At 45.1% G+C, this 16,622-nt stretch overlaps 1 protein-coding gene across 1 annotated transcript; it reads left to right on the top strand.

The window, feature by feature from the left end:
* The first annotated feature begins 961 nt into the window (after positions 1-961).
* VSX2 (visual system homeobox 2) lies at positions 962-11,454 on the top strand. Its single transcript, XM_053696977.1, has 3 exons — positions 962-982; positions 1,163-1,343; positions 11,114-11,454. The coding sequence occupies exons 1-3, from the start codon at positions 962-964 to the stop codon at positions 11,452-11,454; spliced, it is 543 nt and encodes a 180-aa protein (XP_053552952.1).
* Positions 11,455-16,622: the final 5,168 nt, after the last annotated feature.

Below are 16,622 nucleotides of genomic sequence, written 5' to 3'. Positions count from 1 at the left end.
ATGCTGGGGATAGCACCTCTGCTTTCAGGGAATGCTGGGGATAGCACCTCTGCTTGCAGGGAATGCTGGGGATAGCACCTCTGTTTGCAGGGAATGCTGGGGATAGCACCTCTGCTTGCAGGGAATGCTGGGGATAGCACCTCTGCTTGCAGGGAATGCTGGGGATAGCACCTCTGCTTGCAGGGAATGCTGGGGATAAAACTTCTGCTTGCAGGGAATGCTGGGGATAGCACCTCTGCTTGCAGGGAATGCTGGGGATACCACCTCTGCTTGCAGGGAATGCTGGGGATAACACCTCTGCTTGCAGGGAATGCTGGGGATAGCACCTCTGCTTGCAGGGAATGCTGGGGATAGCACCTCTGCTTGCAGGGAATGCTGGGGATAACACCTCTGCTTGCAGGGAATGCTGGGGATAGCACCTCTGCTTGCAGGGAATGCTGGGGATAGCACCTCTGCTTGCAGGGAATGCTGGGGATAACACCTCTGCTTGCAGGGAATGCTGGGGATAGCACCTCTGATGGCAGGGGATGATGAAGCAGCATTTAAAGTGAAAGGCAACCATAGAATTTTAGAAACGCTAGGGTTGACTGTTGAAACAAATAAAGGTCACTTTCATTCAGGAAGTATAAGATAAGTATATGATACTTCATGCAGAAAATGCCTTTGTTTGCTTCAACCATTCGCCATTCTTAGCTGCTACAGCAGCCCATGGCAAAAAAATATTTTGCTAAGAGATGACGTTTTCAGATTTACCGCACGGCTATTGGCTAAGAGGTGAAAACGTCATCTCTTAGCAAAAAAATATTTTTGGCCGTGGGCTGCTGTAGCAGCTAAGAATGGCGAATGGTTGAAGCAAACAAAGGCACTTTCTGCATGAAGTATCTTATACTTATCTTATACTTCCTGAATGAAAGTGACCTTTATTTGTTTCAACAGTCAACGCTAGCGTTTCTAAAACGCTATGGTTGCCTTTCCCTTTAAGGTCTATATACATAACAGCTGTAGTGTTTGATCATGAGAGCTGACACTCTACAGGGGATGATAACTTTGGAATGTTAATAGTTTTCTTTATAAGCTCAGAACTTTTAGATATTAATGACTGTCATTGCCACAAGTAAATAATTCCATGACAATATGCTGTGTGATTTAATTGTCATTGTAGGTTTGGTTCCAGAACAGACGAGCCAAATGGAGGAAGCGTGAGAAGTGCTGGGGTCGGAGCAGTGTGATGGCTGAATACGGTCTTTACGGTGCCATGGTCCGGCATTCCATACCACTCCCAGAATCCATTCTGAAGTCTGCCAAGGACGGCATTATGGAGTCCTGTGCACCTTGGCTGCTTGGTGAGGCTGTGATTTCTGTATTAATAACAACAATGGAATCACTGTTATTTATTTACTGAGGATGGTCAGTGGGTGATCTCGCTTTTGTTTATATATAAAGTACTAGCACTAATCGAGAAAAATAATTGGTGGCTTTTTGTTTGTTAGTTTTTTTTCATTATTAAATAGTAGCACCCCTGTTATTACCGGCAGATCTGGCTATATTAAAATAGTGGTTGCCCATCTAGGAACAGTTTACAGCAGTTAAAGGTTACGCTGTGTGTGGACTGGGCGGTAGTGATGTAAGAGAGGTTAATAGCCGCTGGCAGTACTTTCTAAGAAACTGGAGGGCACTCGTACCAAAAAAGGCAGGTGTTACTTGGTACAGGGGACCTGGAGGACACTCGGACCAAGAGAGGCAGGTCTTACTTGGTATAGGGAAGCTGGAGGACACTCGGACCAAGCGACGCAGGTATTACTTGGTACAGGGGAGCTGGAGGGCACTCGGACCAAGCGAGGCAGGTGTTACTTGGTACAGGGGACCTGGAGGACACTCGGACCAAGAGAGGCAGGTCTTACTTGGTATAGGGAAGCTGGAGGACACTCGGACCAAGCGAGGCAGGTATTACTTGGTACAGGGGAGCTGGAGGGCACTCGGACCAAGCGAGGCAGGTGTTACTTGGTACAAAGGACCTGGAGGACACTCAGACCAAGAGAGGCAGGTCTTACTTGGTATAGGGAAGCTGGAGGACACTCGGACCAAGCGAGGCAGGTATTACTTGGTACAGGGGAGCTGGAGGGCACTCGGACCAAGCGAGGCAGGTGTTACTTGGTACAAAGGACCTGGAGGACACTCAGACCAAGAGAGGTAGGTCTTACTTGGTATAGGGAAGCTGGAGGACACTCGGACCAAGCGAGGCAGGTATTACTTGGTACAGGGGAGCTGGAGGGCACTCGGACCAAGCGAGGCAGGTGTTACTTGGTACAAAGGACCTGGAGGACACTCAGACCAAGAGAGGCAGGTCTTACTTGGTATAGGGAAGCTGGAGGACACTCGGACCAAGCGAGGCAGGTATTACTTGGTACAGGGGACCTGGAGGACACTCGGACCAAGAGAGGCAGGTCTTACTTGATATAGGGAAGCTGGAGGGCACTTGTACAGAGTGAGGCATGTCTTACTTGGTACAGGGGAGCTGGAGGACACTCGGACCAAGCGAGGCAGGTGTTACTTGGTACAGGGGAGCTGGAGGGCACTTGGACCAAGAGAGGCAGGTGTTACTTGATATAGGGAAGCTGGAGGGCACTTGTACAGAGTGAGGCATGTCTTACTTGATATAGGGAAGCTGGAGGGCACTTGTACAGAGTGAGGCATGTCTTACTTGGTACAGGGGAGCTGGAGGGCACTTGGACCAAGAGAGGCAGGTGTTACTTGATATAGGGAAGCTGGAGGGCACTTGTACAGAGTGAGGCATGTCTTACTTGATATAGGGAAGCTGGAGGGCACTTGTACAGAGTGAGGCATGTCTTACTTGGTACAGGGGAGCTGGAGGACACTCGGACCAAGCGAGGCAGGTGTTACTTGGTACAGGGGAGCTGGAGGGCACTCGGACCAAGCGAGACAGGTGTTACTTGGTACAGGGGACCTGGAGGACACTCTAACCAAGAGAGGCAGGTCTTACTTGGTATAGGGAAGCTGGAGGACACTCGGACCAAGCGAGGCAGGTGTTACTTGGTACAGGGGACCTGGAGGACACTCGGACCAAGAGAGGCAGGTCTTACTTGATATAGGGAAGCTGGAGGGCACTTGTACAGAGTGAGGCATGTCTTACTTGGTACAGGGGAGCTGGAGGACACTCGGACCAAGCGAGGCAGGTGTTACTTGGTACAGGGGAGCTGGAGGGCACTCGGACCAAGCGAGGCAGGTGTTATTTGGTACAGGGGAGCTGGAGGACACTCGGACCAAGCAAGGCAGGTGTTACTTGGTACAGGGGAACTGGAGGACACTCGGACCAAGTGAGGCAGGTATTACTTGGTACAGGGGAGCTGGAGGGCACTCGTACTGATCAAGGAAGGTGTTACTTGGTACAGGGGAGCTGGAGGACACTTGGACCAAGCGAGGCAGGTGTTACTTGGTACAGGGGAGCTGGAGGGCACTCGTACTGATCAAGGAAGGTGTTACTTGGTATAGGGTAGCTGGAGGACACTCGTACCAAGAGAGGCAGGTGTTACTTGGTAGAGGGGAGCTGGAGGACACTTGTACCAAGAGAGACAGGTGTTACTTGGTATAGGGGAGCTGGAGGACACTCGGACCAAGAGAGGCAGGTGTTACTTGGTACAGGGGAGCTGGAGGACACTCGGACCAAGCGAGGCAGGTGTTACTTGGTACAGGGGAGCTGGAGGACACTCGGACCAAGCGAGGCAGGTGTTACTTGGTACAGGGGAGCTGGAGGACACTCGGGCCAAGCGAGGCAGGTGTTACTTGGTACAGGGGAGCTGGAGGACACTCGGACCAAGCGAGGCAGGTGTTACTTGGTACAGGGGAGCTGGAGGGCACTCGTACTGATCAAGGAAGGTGTTACTCTGTATAGGGGAGCTGGAGGACACTTGTACCAAGAGAGGCAGGTGTTACTTGGTACAGGGGAGCTGGAGGACACTCGGACCAAGCAAGGCAGGTGTTACTTGATACAGGGGAGTTGGAGGACACTCGGACCAAGTGAGGCAGGTGTTACTTGGAGCTGGAGGACACTCGTATCAAGAGAAGCAGGTGTTAATTGGTATAGGGGAGCTGGAGGACACTCGTACCAAGAGAGGCAGGTGTTACTTGGTATAGGGGAGCTGGAGGACACTCGGACCAAGAGAGGCAGGTGTTACTTGGTACAGGGGGAGCTGGAGGGCACTCGTACTGATCAAGGAAGGTGTTACTTGGTATAGGGAAGCTGGAGGACACTCGTACCGAGCGGGGCAGGTCTTACTTGGTATAGGGAAGCTGGAGGACACTCGGACCAAGCGAGGCAGGTGTTACTGGGTATAGGGAAGCTGGAGGACACTCGGACCAAGCGAGGCAGGTGTTACTGGGTATAGGGGAACTGGAGGACACTCAGACCAAGCCAGGCAGGTGTTATTTGGTATAAGGGAGTTGGAGGGCACTCGTACTGATCAAGGAAGGTGTTACTTGGTACCGGGGAGCTGGAGGGCACTCGTTCTGAGCGAGGCAGGTGTTACTTGGTACAGAGAAGCTGGAGGGCACTTGTACAGAGTGCGGCATGTCTTACTTGGTATAGGGGAGCTGGAGGACACTCGGAACAAGCGAGGCAGGTGTTGCTTGGTACAGGGGAGCTGGTTAGTACTCGTACCAAGCTATGCAGTTATTTGGTACAGGGTAGTTGGAGGGCACTCGTACCGAGATAGGCAGGTGTTACTTGATACAGGGGAGCTGAAGGACACTAGTACCGAACGAGACAGGTGTTACTTAGTACAGGAGAGCATATGTCTATCTCACTAGTGCAGTATCTCTCATCAGTACGTATCTGTCTATCTCACTAGTGCAGTATCTCATCAGTACGTATCTGTCTATCTCACTAGTGCAGTATCTCTCATCTGTACGTATCTGTCTATCTCACTAGTGCAGTATCTCATCAGTACGTATCTGTCTATCTCACTAGTGCAGTATCTCTCATCAGTACGTATCTGTCTATCTCACTAGTGCAGTATCTCATCAGTACGTATCTGTCTATCTCACTAGTGCAGTATCTCATCAGTACGTATCTGTCTATCTCACTAGTGCAGTATCTCTCATCAGTACGTATCTGTCTATCTCACTAGTGCAGTATCTCTCATCAGTACGTATCTGTCTATCTCTCTAGTGCAGTATCTCTCATCAGTACGTATCTGTCTGTCTCACTAGTGCAGTATCTCATCAGTACGTATCTGTCTATCTCACTAGTGCAGTATCTCTCATCAGTACGTATCTGTCTATCTCACTAGTGCAGTATCTCATCAGTACGTATCTGTCTATCTCTCTAGTGCAGTATCTCTCATCAGTACGTATCTGTCTGTCTCACTAGTGCAGTATCTCATCAGTACGTATCTGTCTATCTCACTAGTGCAGTATCTCTCATCAGTACGTATCTATCTATCTCACTAGTGCAGTATCTCTCATCAGTACGTATCTGTCTATCTCTCTAGTGCAGTATCTCTCATCAGTACGTATCTGTCTGTCTCACTAGTGCAGTATCTCATCAGTACGTATCTGTCTATCTCACTAGTGCAGTATCTCTCATCAGTACGTATCTATCTATCTCACTAGTGCAGTATCTCATCAGTACGTATCTGTCTATCTCACTAGTGCAGTATCTCTCATCAGTACGTATCTGTCTATCTCACTAGTGCAGTATCTCTCATCAGTATCTATCTATCTCACTAGTGCAGTATCTCTCATCAGTACGTATCTGTCTATCTCACTAGTGCAGTATCTCTCATCAGTACGTATCTGTCTATCTCACTAGTGCAGTATCTCATCAGTACGTATCTGTCTATCTCACTAGTGCAGTATCTCTCATCAGTACGTATCTGTCTATCTCACTAGTGCAGTATCTCTCATCAGTACGTATCTGTCTATCTCACTAGTGCAGTATCTCTCATCAGTACGTATCTGTCTATCTCACTAGTGCAGTATCTCTCATCAGTACGTATCTGTCTATCTCACTAGTGCAGTATCTCATCAGTACGTATCTGTCTATCTCACTAGTGCAGTATCTCTCATCAGTACGTATCTGTCTATCTCACTAGTGCAGTATCTCTCATCAGTACGTATCTGTCTATCTCACTAGTGCAGTATCTCTCATCAGTACGTATCTGTCTATCTCACTAGTGCAGTATCTCTCATCAGTACGTATCTGTCTATCTCACTAGTGCAGTATCTCTCATCAGTACGTATCTGTCTATCTCACTAGTGCAGTATCTCTCATCAGTACGTATCTGTCTATCTCACTAGTGCAGTATCTCATCAGTACGTATCTGTCTATCTCACTAGTGCAGTATCTCTCATCAGTACGTATCTGTCTATCTCACTAGTGCAGTATCTCTCATCAGTACGTATCTGTCTATCTCACTGGTGCAGTATCTCTCATCAGTACGTATCTGTCTATCTCACTAGTGCAGTATCTCATCAGTACGTATCTGTCTATCTCACTGGTGCAGTATCTCATCAGTACGTATCTGTCTATCTCACTAGTGCAGTATCTCTCATCAGTATCTGTCTATCTCACTAGTGCAGTATCTCTCATCAGTACGTATCTGTCTATCTCACTAGTGCAGTATCTCTCATCAGTACGTATCTGTCTATCTCACTGGTGCAGTATCTCTCATCAGTACGTATCTGTCTATCTCACTGGTGCAGTATCTCTCATCAGTACGTATCTGTCTATCTCACTAGTGCAGTATCTCTCATCAGTACGTATCTGTCTATCTCACTAGTGCAGTATCTCTCATCAGTACGTATCTGTCTATCTCACTAGTGCAGTATCTCTCATCAGTACGTATCTGTCTATCTCACTAGTGCAGTATCTCTCATCAGTACGTATCTGTCTATCTCACTAGTGCAGTATCTCTCATCAGTACGTATCTGTCTATCTCACTAGTGCAGTATCTCATCAGTACGTATCTGTCTATCTCACTAGTGCAGTATCTCTCATCAGTACGTATCTGTCTATCTCACTAGTGCAGTATCTCATCAGTACGTATCTGTCTATCTCACTAGTGCAGTATCTCTCATCAGTACGTATCTGTCTATCTCACTAGTGCAGTATCTCATCAGTACATATCTGTCTATCTCACTAGTGCAGTATCTCATCAGTACGTATCTGTCTATCTCACTAGTGCAGTATCTCATCAGTACGTATCTGTCTATCTCACTAGTGCAGTATCTCTCATCAGTACGTATCTGTCTATCTCACTAGTGCAGTATCTCTCATCAGTACGTATCTGTCTATCTCACTAGTGCAGTATCTCTCATCAGTACGTATCTGTCTATCTCTCTAGTGCAGTATCTCTCATCAGTACGTATCTGTCTGTCTCACTAGTGCAGTATCTCATCAGTACGTATCTGTCTATCTCACTAGTGCAGTATCTCTCATCAGTACGTATCTGTCTATCTCACTAGTGCAGTATCTCTCATCAGTACGTATCTGTCTATCTCACTAGTGCAGTATCTCTCATCAGTACGTATCTGTCTATCTCACTAGTGCAGTATCTCTCATCAGTACGTATCTGTCTATCTCACTAGTGCAGTATCTCTCATCAGTACGTATCTGTCTATCTCACTAGTGCAGTATCTCTCATCAGTACGTATCTGTCTATCTCACTAGTGCAGTATCTCATCAGTACGTATCTGTCTATCTCTCTAGTGCAGTATCTCTCATCAGTACGTATCTGTCTGTCTCACTAGTGCAGTATCTCATCAGTACGTATCTGTCTATCTCACTAGTGCAGTATCTCTCATCAGTACGTATCTATCTATCTCACTAGTGCAGTATCTCTCATCAGTACGTATCTGTCTATCTCTCTAGTGCAGTATCTCTCATCAGTACGTATCTGTCTGTCTCACTAGTGCAGTATCTCATCAGTACGTATCTGTCTATCTCACTAGTGCAGTATCTCTCATCAGTACGTATCTATCTATCTCACTAGTGCAGTATCTCATCAGTACGTATCTGTCTATCTCACTAGTGCAGTATCTCTCATCAGTACGTATCTGTCTATCTCACTAGTGCAGTATCTCTCATCAGTATCTATCTATCTCACTAGTGCAGTATCTCTCATCAGTACGTATCTGTCTATCTCTCTAGTGCAGTATCTCTCATCAGTACGTATCTGTCTGTCTCACTAGTGCAGTATCTCATCAGTACGTATCTGTCTATCTCACTAGTGCAGTATCTCTCATCAGTACGTATCTATCTATCTCACTAGTGCAGTATCTCTCATCAGTACGTATCTGTCTATCTCTCTAGTGCAGTATCTCTCATCAGTACGTATCTGTCTGTCTCACTAGTGCAGTATCTCATCAGTACGTATCTGTCTATCTCACTAGTGCAGTATCTCTCATCAGTACGTATCTATCTATCTCACTAGTGCAGTATCTCATCAGTACGTATCTGTCTATCTCACTAGTGCAGTATCTCTCATCAGTACGTATCTGTCTATCTCACTAGTGCAGTATCTCTCATCAGTATCTATCTATCTCACTAGTGCAGTATCTCTCATCAGTACGTATCTGTCTATCTCTCTAGTGCAGTATCTCTCATCAGTACGTATCTGTCTATCTCACTGGTGCAGTATCTCTCATCAGTACGTATCTGTCTATCTCACTGGTGCAGTATCTCTCATCAGTACGTATCTGTCTATCTCACTGGTGCAGTATCTCTCATCAGTACGTATCTGTCTATCTCACTAGTGCAGTATCTCTCATCAGTACGTATCTGTCTATCTCACTAGTGCAGTATCTCTCATCAGTACGTATCTGTCTATCTCACTAGTGCAGTATCTCTCATCAGTACGTATCTGTCTATCTCACTAGTGCAGTATCTCTCATCAGTACGTATCTGTCTATCTCACTAGTGCAGTATCTCTCATCAGTACGTATCTGTCTATCTCACTAGTGCAGTATCTCTCATCAGTACGTATCTGTCTATCTCACTGGTGCAGTATCTCTCATCAGTACGTATCTGTCTATCTCACTGGTGCAGTATCTCTCATCAGTACGTATCTGTCTATCTCACTGGTGCAGTATCTCTCATCAGTACGTATCTGTCTATCTCACTGGTGCAGTATCTCTCATCAGTACGTATCTGTCTATCTCACTGGTGCAGTATCTCTCATCAGTACGTATCTGTCTATCTCACTGGTGCAGTATCTCTCATCAGTACGTATCTGTCTATCTCACTAGTGCAGTATCTCATCAGTACGTATCTGTCTATCTCACTAGTGCAGTATCTCTCATCAGTACGTATCTGTCTATCTCACTGGTGCAGTATCTCTCATCAGTACGTATCTGTCTATCTCACTGGTGCAGTATCTCTCATCAGTACGTATCTGTCTATCTCACTGGTGCAGTATCTCTCATCAGTACGTATCTGTCTATCTCACTGGTGCAGTATCTCTCATCAGTACGTATCTGTCTATCTCACTGGTGCAGTATCTCTCATCAGTACGTATCTGTCTATCTCACTAGTGCAGTATCTCTCATCAGTACGTATCTGTCTATCTCACTAGTGCAGTATCTCATCAGTACGTATCTGTCTATCTCACTAGTGCAGTATCTCTCATCAGTACGTATCTGTCTATCTCACTAGTGCAGTATCTCTCATCAGTACGTATCTGTCTATCTCACTGGTGCAGTATCTCATCAGTACGTATCTGTCTATCTCACTGGTGCAGTATCTCTCATCAGTACGTATCTGTCTATCTCACTAGTGCAGTATCTCATCAGTACGTATCTGTCTATCTCACTAGTGCAGTATCTCATCAGTACGTATCTGTCTATCTCACTAGTGCAGTATCTCATCAGTACGTATCTGTCTATCTCACTAGTGCAGTATCTCTCATCAGTACGTATCTGTCTATCTCACTAGTGCAGTATCTCTCATCAGTACGTATCTGTCTATCTCACTAGTGCAGTATCTCATCAGTACGTATCTGTCTATCTCACTAGTGCAGTATCTCTCATCAGTACGTATCTGTCTATCTCACTAGTGCAGTATCTCTCATCAGTACGTATCTGTCTATCTCACTAGTGCAGTATCTCATCAGTACGTATCTGTCTATCTCACTGGTGCAGTATCTCTCATCAGTACGTATCTGTCTATCTCACTAGTGCAGTATCTCTCATCAGTACGTATCTGTCTATCTCACTAGTGCAGTATCTCATCAGTACGTATCTGTCTATCTCACTAGTGAAGTATCTCATCAGTACGTATCTATCTATCTCACTAGTGCAGTATCTCTCATCAGTACGTATCTGTCTATCTCACTAGTGCAGTATCTCATCAGTACGTATCTGTCTATCTCACTAGTGCAGTATCTCTCATCAGTACGTATCTGTCTATCTCACTAGTGCAGTATCTCTCATCAGTACGTATCTGTCTATCTCACTAGTGCAGTATCTCATCAGTACGTATCTGTCTATCTCACTAGTGCAGTATCTCATCAGTACGTATCTGTCTATCTCACTAGTGCAGTATCTCTCATCAGTACGTATCTGTCTATCTCACTAGTGCAGTATCTCTCATCAGTACGTATCTGTCTATCTCACTAGTGCAGTATCTCATCAGTACGTATCTGTCTATCTCACTAGTGCAGTATCTCATCAGTACGTATCTATCTCACTAGTGCAGTATCTCATCAGTACCTATCTGTCTATCTCTCTAGTGCAGTATCTCTCATCAGTACGTATCTGTCTATCTCACTAGCGCATTATCTCTCATCTGTACGTATCTGTCTATCTCACTAGTGCAGTATCTCTCATCAGTACGTATCTGTCTCATCTATATGCATTTGTCAGAATCTCTCTCATTTGTATTTATATTGGTGTAACTTCAGTTCATTACTCCATTTATTTTTTCACGTGTCCGACTGACTTTAGTTCAGGTTGTATGATTCTCTACAGTGACATTTTTATTTTATTTTGTTCATTTCCTGCGTTCATGGTTATCAAATTTTTTTTATCTTGTTCAATCACCTGCAACTTTACTGCATCAACTTCAGTGTGTCTCTCTTTCTATCTTTGCTGTTTTCAGTTCAAGATGGCTCAATGACCAGACGATTTTCTAAACCCGAATACCAACAATTCTTTACAGGGATGCACAAAAAGTCTTTGGAGGCATCAACAGATGGAGGAAGTCATGGACCAGAGGCAACAACAGTTTCCAGCCAGCCAGAAGCCACCGGCAGGAGGGAGAGCGAGTTGTCTGCACCCATAACAGAAGAGGAATTGAGAGAAAACAGCATTGCGGCCCTACGTGCACGAGCTCTGGAGCACAGTGCTAAGGTTCTCAGGAGCACAAACTGTGAGACCCCTGTGAAGGAGCAGAATCAAGAGAAAACAGACAGGAGCCAATCTGAGGACACAGATGCCTGAGCAGGTCCTTGTCAGGTGTACAAGAACTCTATATCCCACAGTGCTTGTATAGAGTAGCAAGGGAACCACAGTGCTCTTTGTTCTGTGCTGGGCAGAAAACCTGATGTTCTATATTTTATTTCTATAGAAAACCAGATTATGTTTTTTTAGACAAACCCAACAGTTCAGAACAGACATGGAACATTATAGTCCTCTCAGTATTTAGCAGTTCACATGCGGATGTAAATAGTGTACAGACTTCATCACAATAAGATTTTCTCTCATTTATATGTAACTATGTAAAATAAAGCTACATAATTCTATTGTCCGTTGTGTGTGTTTAGAAAGTCTGTGAGCACAAACACAGAGTTAGGAACAGGCTTTGACAACACAAGAGAGGGATGGGAGTGTCATGACATTTGCACAATATATATTTGGATTTTGTTTGTTACTTAGGAACATGTATTATTAACAAATCTCCACAAGCAACACTACTTCTCTACTCTAATCTCTAATCTTTCTTCTAACCCAAAACGTCTATTCTTCACTTTCAATACTCTCCTCCACCCTCCCCCACTTCCTAATACCACTTCTCTGTCAGCTCAAGACTGTGCCAGTCACTTCATTAACAAAATTGACTCCATCAGACATGAAATCAGCTCTCAACATAATTCCATTCTCTCCCCCCCTCAAATACTCTCATTCAACCACAACCCTCATAACCTGAAACTTAGTTCATTCTCCCCTGTTACTGAGGAAGAAGTTTTGGCACTTATACTGTGCTCTCACCTCACTACCTGTCCCCTTGACCCTATCCCCTCACAGCTACTCCCCTCCCTCTCTGCTACTCTTACCCCTATACTAACACACATTTTCAACCTCTCCCTCAGCACTGGTACATTTCCCTCATCGATGAAACATGCACTGGTCACACCTATCCTCAAAAAACCTTCCCTTGATCCTACCTCCCCATCCAACTACCGCCCTATTTCCCTCCTCCCTCTTGCTTCAAAGCTTCTCGAAAAACTAGTATATGCACGCCTATCCCATTTCCTTACGTTAAACTCCCTTCTTGACCTGCTGCAATCTGGATTTCATCCCTATCACTCCACAGAGACAGCTATTGTTAAGGTCACCAACGACCTACTTACAGCAAAATCAAAAGGCCACTTCTCTCTGCTTATCCTCCTTGATCTGTCCGCAGCCTTTGACACTGTCGACCACCCTCTTTTGCTCCAAACCCTCCAATCCTTCGGCATCTGTGACACAGCCCTTTCGTGGCTCAATTCTTACCTATCAAACCGTACCTTCAGTGTTGCCTTCTCTGGGGCCTCCTCTGCCCCGTCACCACTTTCTGTCGGAGTACCGCAAGGCTCTGTCCTCGGTCCCCTTCTCTTCTCAATCTATACGTCATCACTAGGCTCCCTAATTCCCACGGTTTCCAATATCATTTGTATGCCGACGACACCCAAATCTACTTCTCTGCATCAGACCTATCTCCTTCCTTGCTAACCCGTGTCACTGTCTTTCTCACATATCTTCCTGGAGGTCCTCCCACTACATCAAGCTAAATCTGTCCAAAACTGAGCTCCTCATTTTCCCCCCTTCTACCAAAATCTCCACCCCCAATATCTCTATAACTGTCGACAACTCCATCATTACCCCTACCCCGCATGCCCGATGTCTCGGGGTCACATTTGACTCAGATCTTTCCTTCACTCCTCACATTCAGTCCTTGGCTAAAGCCTGCCGCTTCCACCTTAAAAACATCTCCAAAATTAGACACTTCCTTACACAAGATACAACTAAGATTTTAATCCACTCTCTCATTCTTTCCCGCCTTGATTACTGCAACTCTGTCCTCTCTGGTCTCCCTAGCTGCCGCCTAGCTCCCTTACAATCCATAATGAATGCCTCTGCCAGACTCATCTTCCTTACACGTCGCTCTTCATCTGCTGCTCCTCTCTGCCAATCCCTTCACTGGCTTCCTCTTGCCTCTAGGATCAAACACAAAATTCTCACTCTGACATACAAAGCCCTCAACTGCACTGCTCCCCCCTATATCTCAGACCTTGTCTCCAGATACTCTCTCTCTCGTCCCCTTCGCTCTGCTCATGACCTCCTACTCTCCTCCTCTCTGGTTACCTCATCGCCCTCCCGTTTACAGGACTTCTCCAGATTGGCTTCCAACTTGTGGAACTCTCTGCCTCGCCCCACAAGACTCTCCCCTAGTTTTGAAAGCTTCAAGCGCTCCCTAAAGACTCTACTGTTCAAGGATGCATGCAACATATGCTAACCTTACTTTATACCAGTTCCACTCCTCCATTGCTATCCCCAGAACCCCTTTAGCATGTAAGCCTAAGAGTCCAGCTGTTTGTAGATCACCTTCTTAAGAGTGGATTACAACAGTGCAACTCTTGGCAGGGCCCTCTACCCATCTGATCCCTTTAATTGTTTTGTTCTACTTCCTTTTGATTATAGCGTTGCGGAATCTGTTGGTGCTCTACAAATAACCGATAATAATAATAATAACGCTATCAGTCCTCTAGTATTGGTAAACTCTGTCAGTCCTTTTAGGAGACTGCCCCTTATTTTAGAAAGTCCCTGGAGTTCATTTGAGTTCATCTCATCCTTTAAGTCCTGTAATATAAATGTTACAAATACCTCATATAAACCGGAATCGGAAAGCTCTGTGTACTATTTGTAACATTTATATTACAGGACTTAAGGGAGTCTTCCAAAACACGTTTAGACATTCTGATTTTACAAATAAATATCTCATCCGATACTTGGATAATTTATGTAACTCAAATGTAACTAAAAATGAGTGAACTCCGGAGACTTCCCCTTACCTGACTACACACTGCTAACCTTCAGTGTAACAGATGAGCACACATACCTGCTAGCACTAATACAGATTCTACCCTCCCTGGTATTATATATCACATCTCATGGCTTCCCCTTACCTGACACCTGACTACACACTGCTAACATTCAGTGTAACAGATGAGCACACATACCTGCTAGCACTAATACATATTCTACCCTCCCTGGTATTATATATCACATCTCATGGCTTCCCCTTACCTGACTACACACTGCTAACCTTCAGTGTAACAGATGAGCACACATACCTGCTAGCACTAATACAGATTCTACCCTCCCTGGTATTATATATCACATCTCATGGCTTCCCCTTACCTGACAACTGACTACACACTGCTAACCTTCAGTGTAACAGATGAACACACATACCTAATAGCACTAATACAGATTCTACCCTCCCTGATATTATATATCACATCTCATGGCTTCCCCTTACCTGACTACACACTGCTAACATTCAGTGTAACAGATAAGCACACATACCTGCTAGCACTAATACATATTCTACCTCCCCTGGTATTATATATCACATCTCATGGCTTCCCCTTACCTGACACCTGATTACACACTGCTAACCTTCAGTGTAACAGATGAGCACACATACCTGCTAGCACTAATACATATTCTACCCTCCCTGGTATTATATATCACATCTCATGGCTTCCCCTTACCTGACTACACACTGCTAACCTTCAGTGTAACAGATGAGCACACATACCTGCTAGCACTAATACAGATTCTACCCTCCCTGGTATTATATATCACATAACTCATGGCTTCCCCTTACCTGACTACACACTGCTAACCTTCAGTGTAACAGATGAGCACACATACCTGCTAGCACTAATACAGATTCTACCCTCCCTGGTATTATATATCACATCTCATGGCTTCCCCTTACCTGACACCTGACTATACACTGCTAACCTTCAGTGTAACAGATAAGCACACATACCTGCTAGCACTAATACAGATTCTACCCTCCCTGGCATTATATATCGCATCTCATGGCTTCTCCTTACCTGACACCTGACTATACACTGCTAACCTTTAGTGTAACAGATGAGCACACATACCTGCTAGCACTAATACAGATTCTACCCTCCCTGGTATTATATATCACATCTCATGGCTTCCCCTTACCTGACTACACACTGCTAACCTTCAATGTAACAGATGAGCACACATGCCTACTAGCACTAATACAGATTCTACCCTCCCCGTTGTTATATATCACATCTCATGGCTTCCCCTTACCTGACACCAGACTACATACTGTTAACCTTCAGTGTAACAGATGAGCACACATACCTGCTAGCACTAATGCAGATTCTACCCTCCCTGGTATTATATATCACATCACATGGCTTCCCCTTACCTGACACCTGACTACACACTGCTAACCTTCAGTGTAACAGATGAGCACACATACCTGCTAGCACTAATACAGATTATACCCTCCCTGGTATTATATATCTCATCTCATGGCTTCCCCTTACCTGACTACACACTGCTAACCTTCAGTGTAACAGATGAGCAAACATACCTGCTAGCACTAATACAGATTCTACCCTCCCTGGTATTATATACCACATCTCATGGCTTCCCCTGACCTGACACCTGACTACACACTGCTAACCTTCAGTATAACAGATGAGCACACATACCTGCTAGCACTAATATAGATTATACCCTCCCTGGTATTATATATCACATCTCATGGCTTCCCCTTACCTGACTACACACTGCTAACCTTCAGTATAACAGATGAGCACACATACCTGCTAGCACTAATATAGATTATACCCTCCCTGGTATTATATATCACATCTCATGGCTTCCCCTTACCTGACTACACACTGCTAACCTTTAGTGTAACAGATGAGCACACATACCTGCTAGCACTAATACAGATTATACCCTCCCTGGTATTATATATCACATCTCATGGCTTCCCCTTACCTGACTACACACTGCTAACCTTCAGTGTAACAGATGAGCACACATACCTACTAGCACTAATACAGATTCTACCCTCCCTGGTATTATATATCACATCTCATGGCTTCCCCTTACCTGACACGTGACTACACACTGCTAACCTTCAGTGTAACAGATGAGCACACATACCTACTAGCACTAATACATATTCTACCCTCCCTGGTATTATATATCACATCTCATGGCTTCCCCTTACCTGACACCTGACTACACACTACTAACCTTCAGTGTAACAGATGAGCACACATACCTGCTAGCACTAATACAGATTCTACCCTCCCTGGTATTATATATCACATAAC

Source organism: Bombina bombina, chromosome 1, assembly GCF_027579735.1.
Source record: "Bombina bombina isolate aBomBom1 chromosome 1, aBomBom1.pri, whole genome shotgun sequence".
Lineage (NCBI taxonomy): Eukaryota > Metazoa > Chordata > Amphibia > Anura > Bombinatoridae > Bombina > Bombina bombina.
The sequence above is the reverse complement of the archived record's forward strand: the minus strand, read 5'-3'. Positions and strand labels throughout refer to the sequence as shown.

Bases quoted from the DNA above. Each gene is read 5' to 3' on its own strand.
- VSX2 (XM_053696977.1), top strand. From the start codon at position 962: ATGGTTGCCTTTCCCTTTAAG. The intron at 983-1,162 runs GTCTATATACAT...TTGTCATTGTAG, and splicing joins TGGTTGCCTTTCCCTTTAAG to GTTTGGTTCCAGAACAGACG. The intron at 1,344-11,113 runs GTGAGGCTGTGA...TGCTGTTTTCAG, and splicing joins CTGTGCACCTTGGCTGCTTG to TTCAAGATGGCTCAATGACC.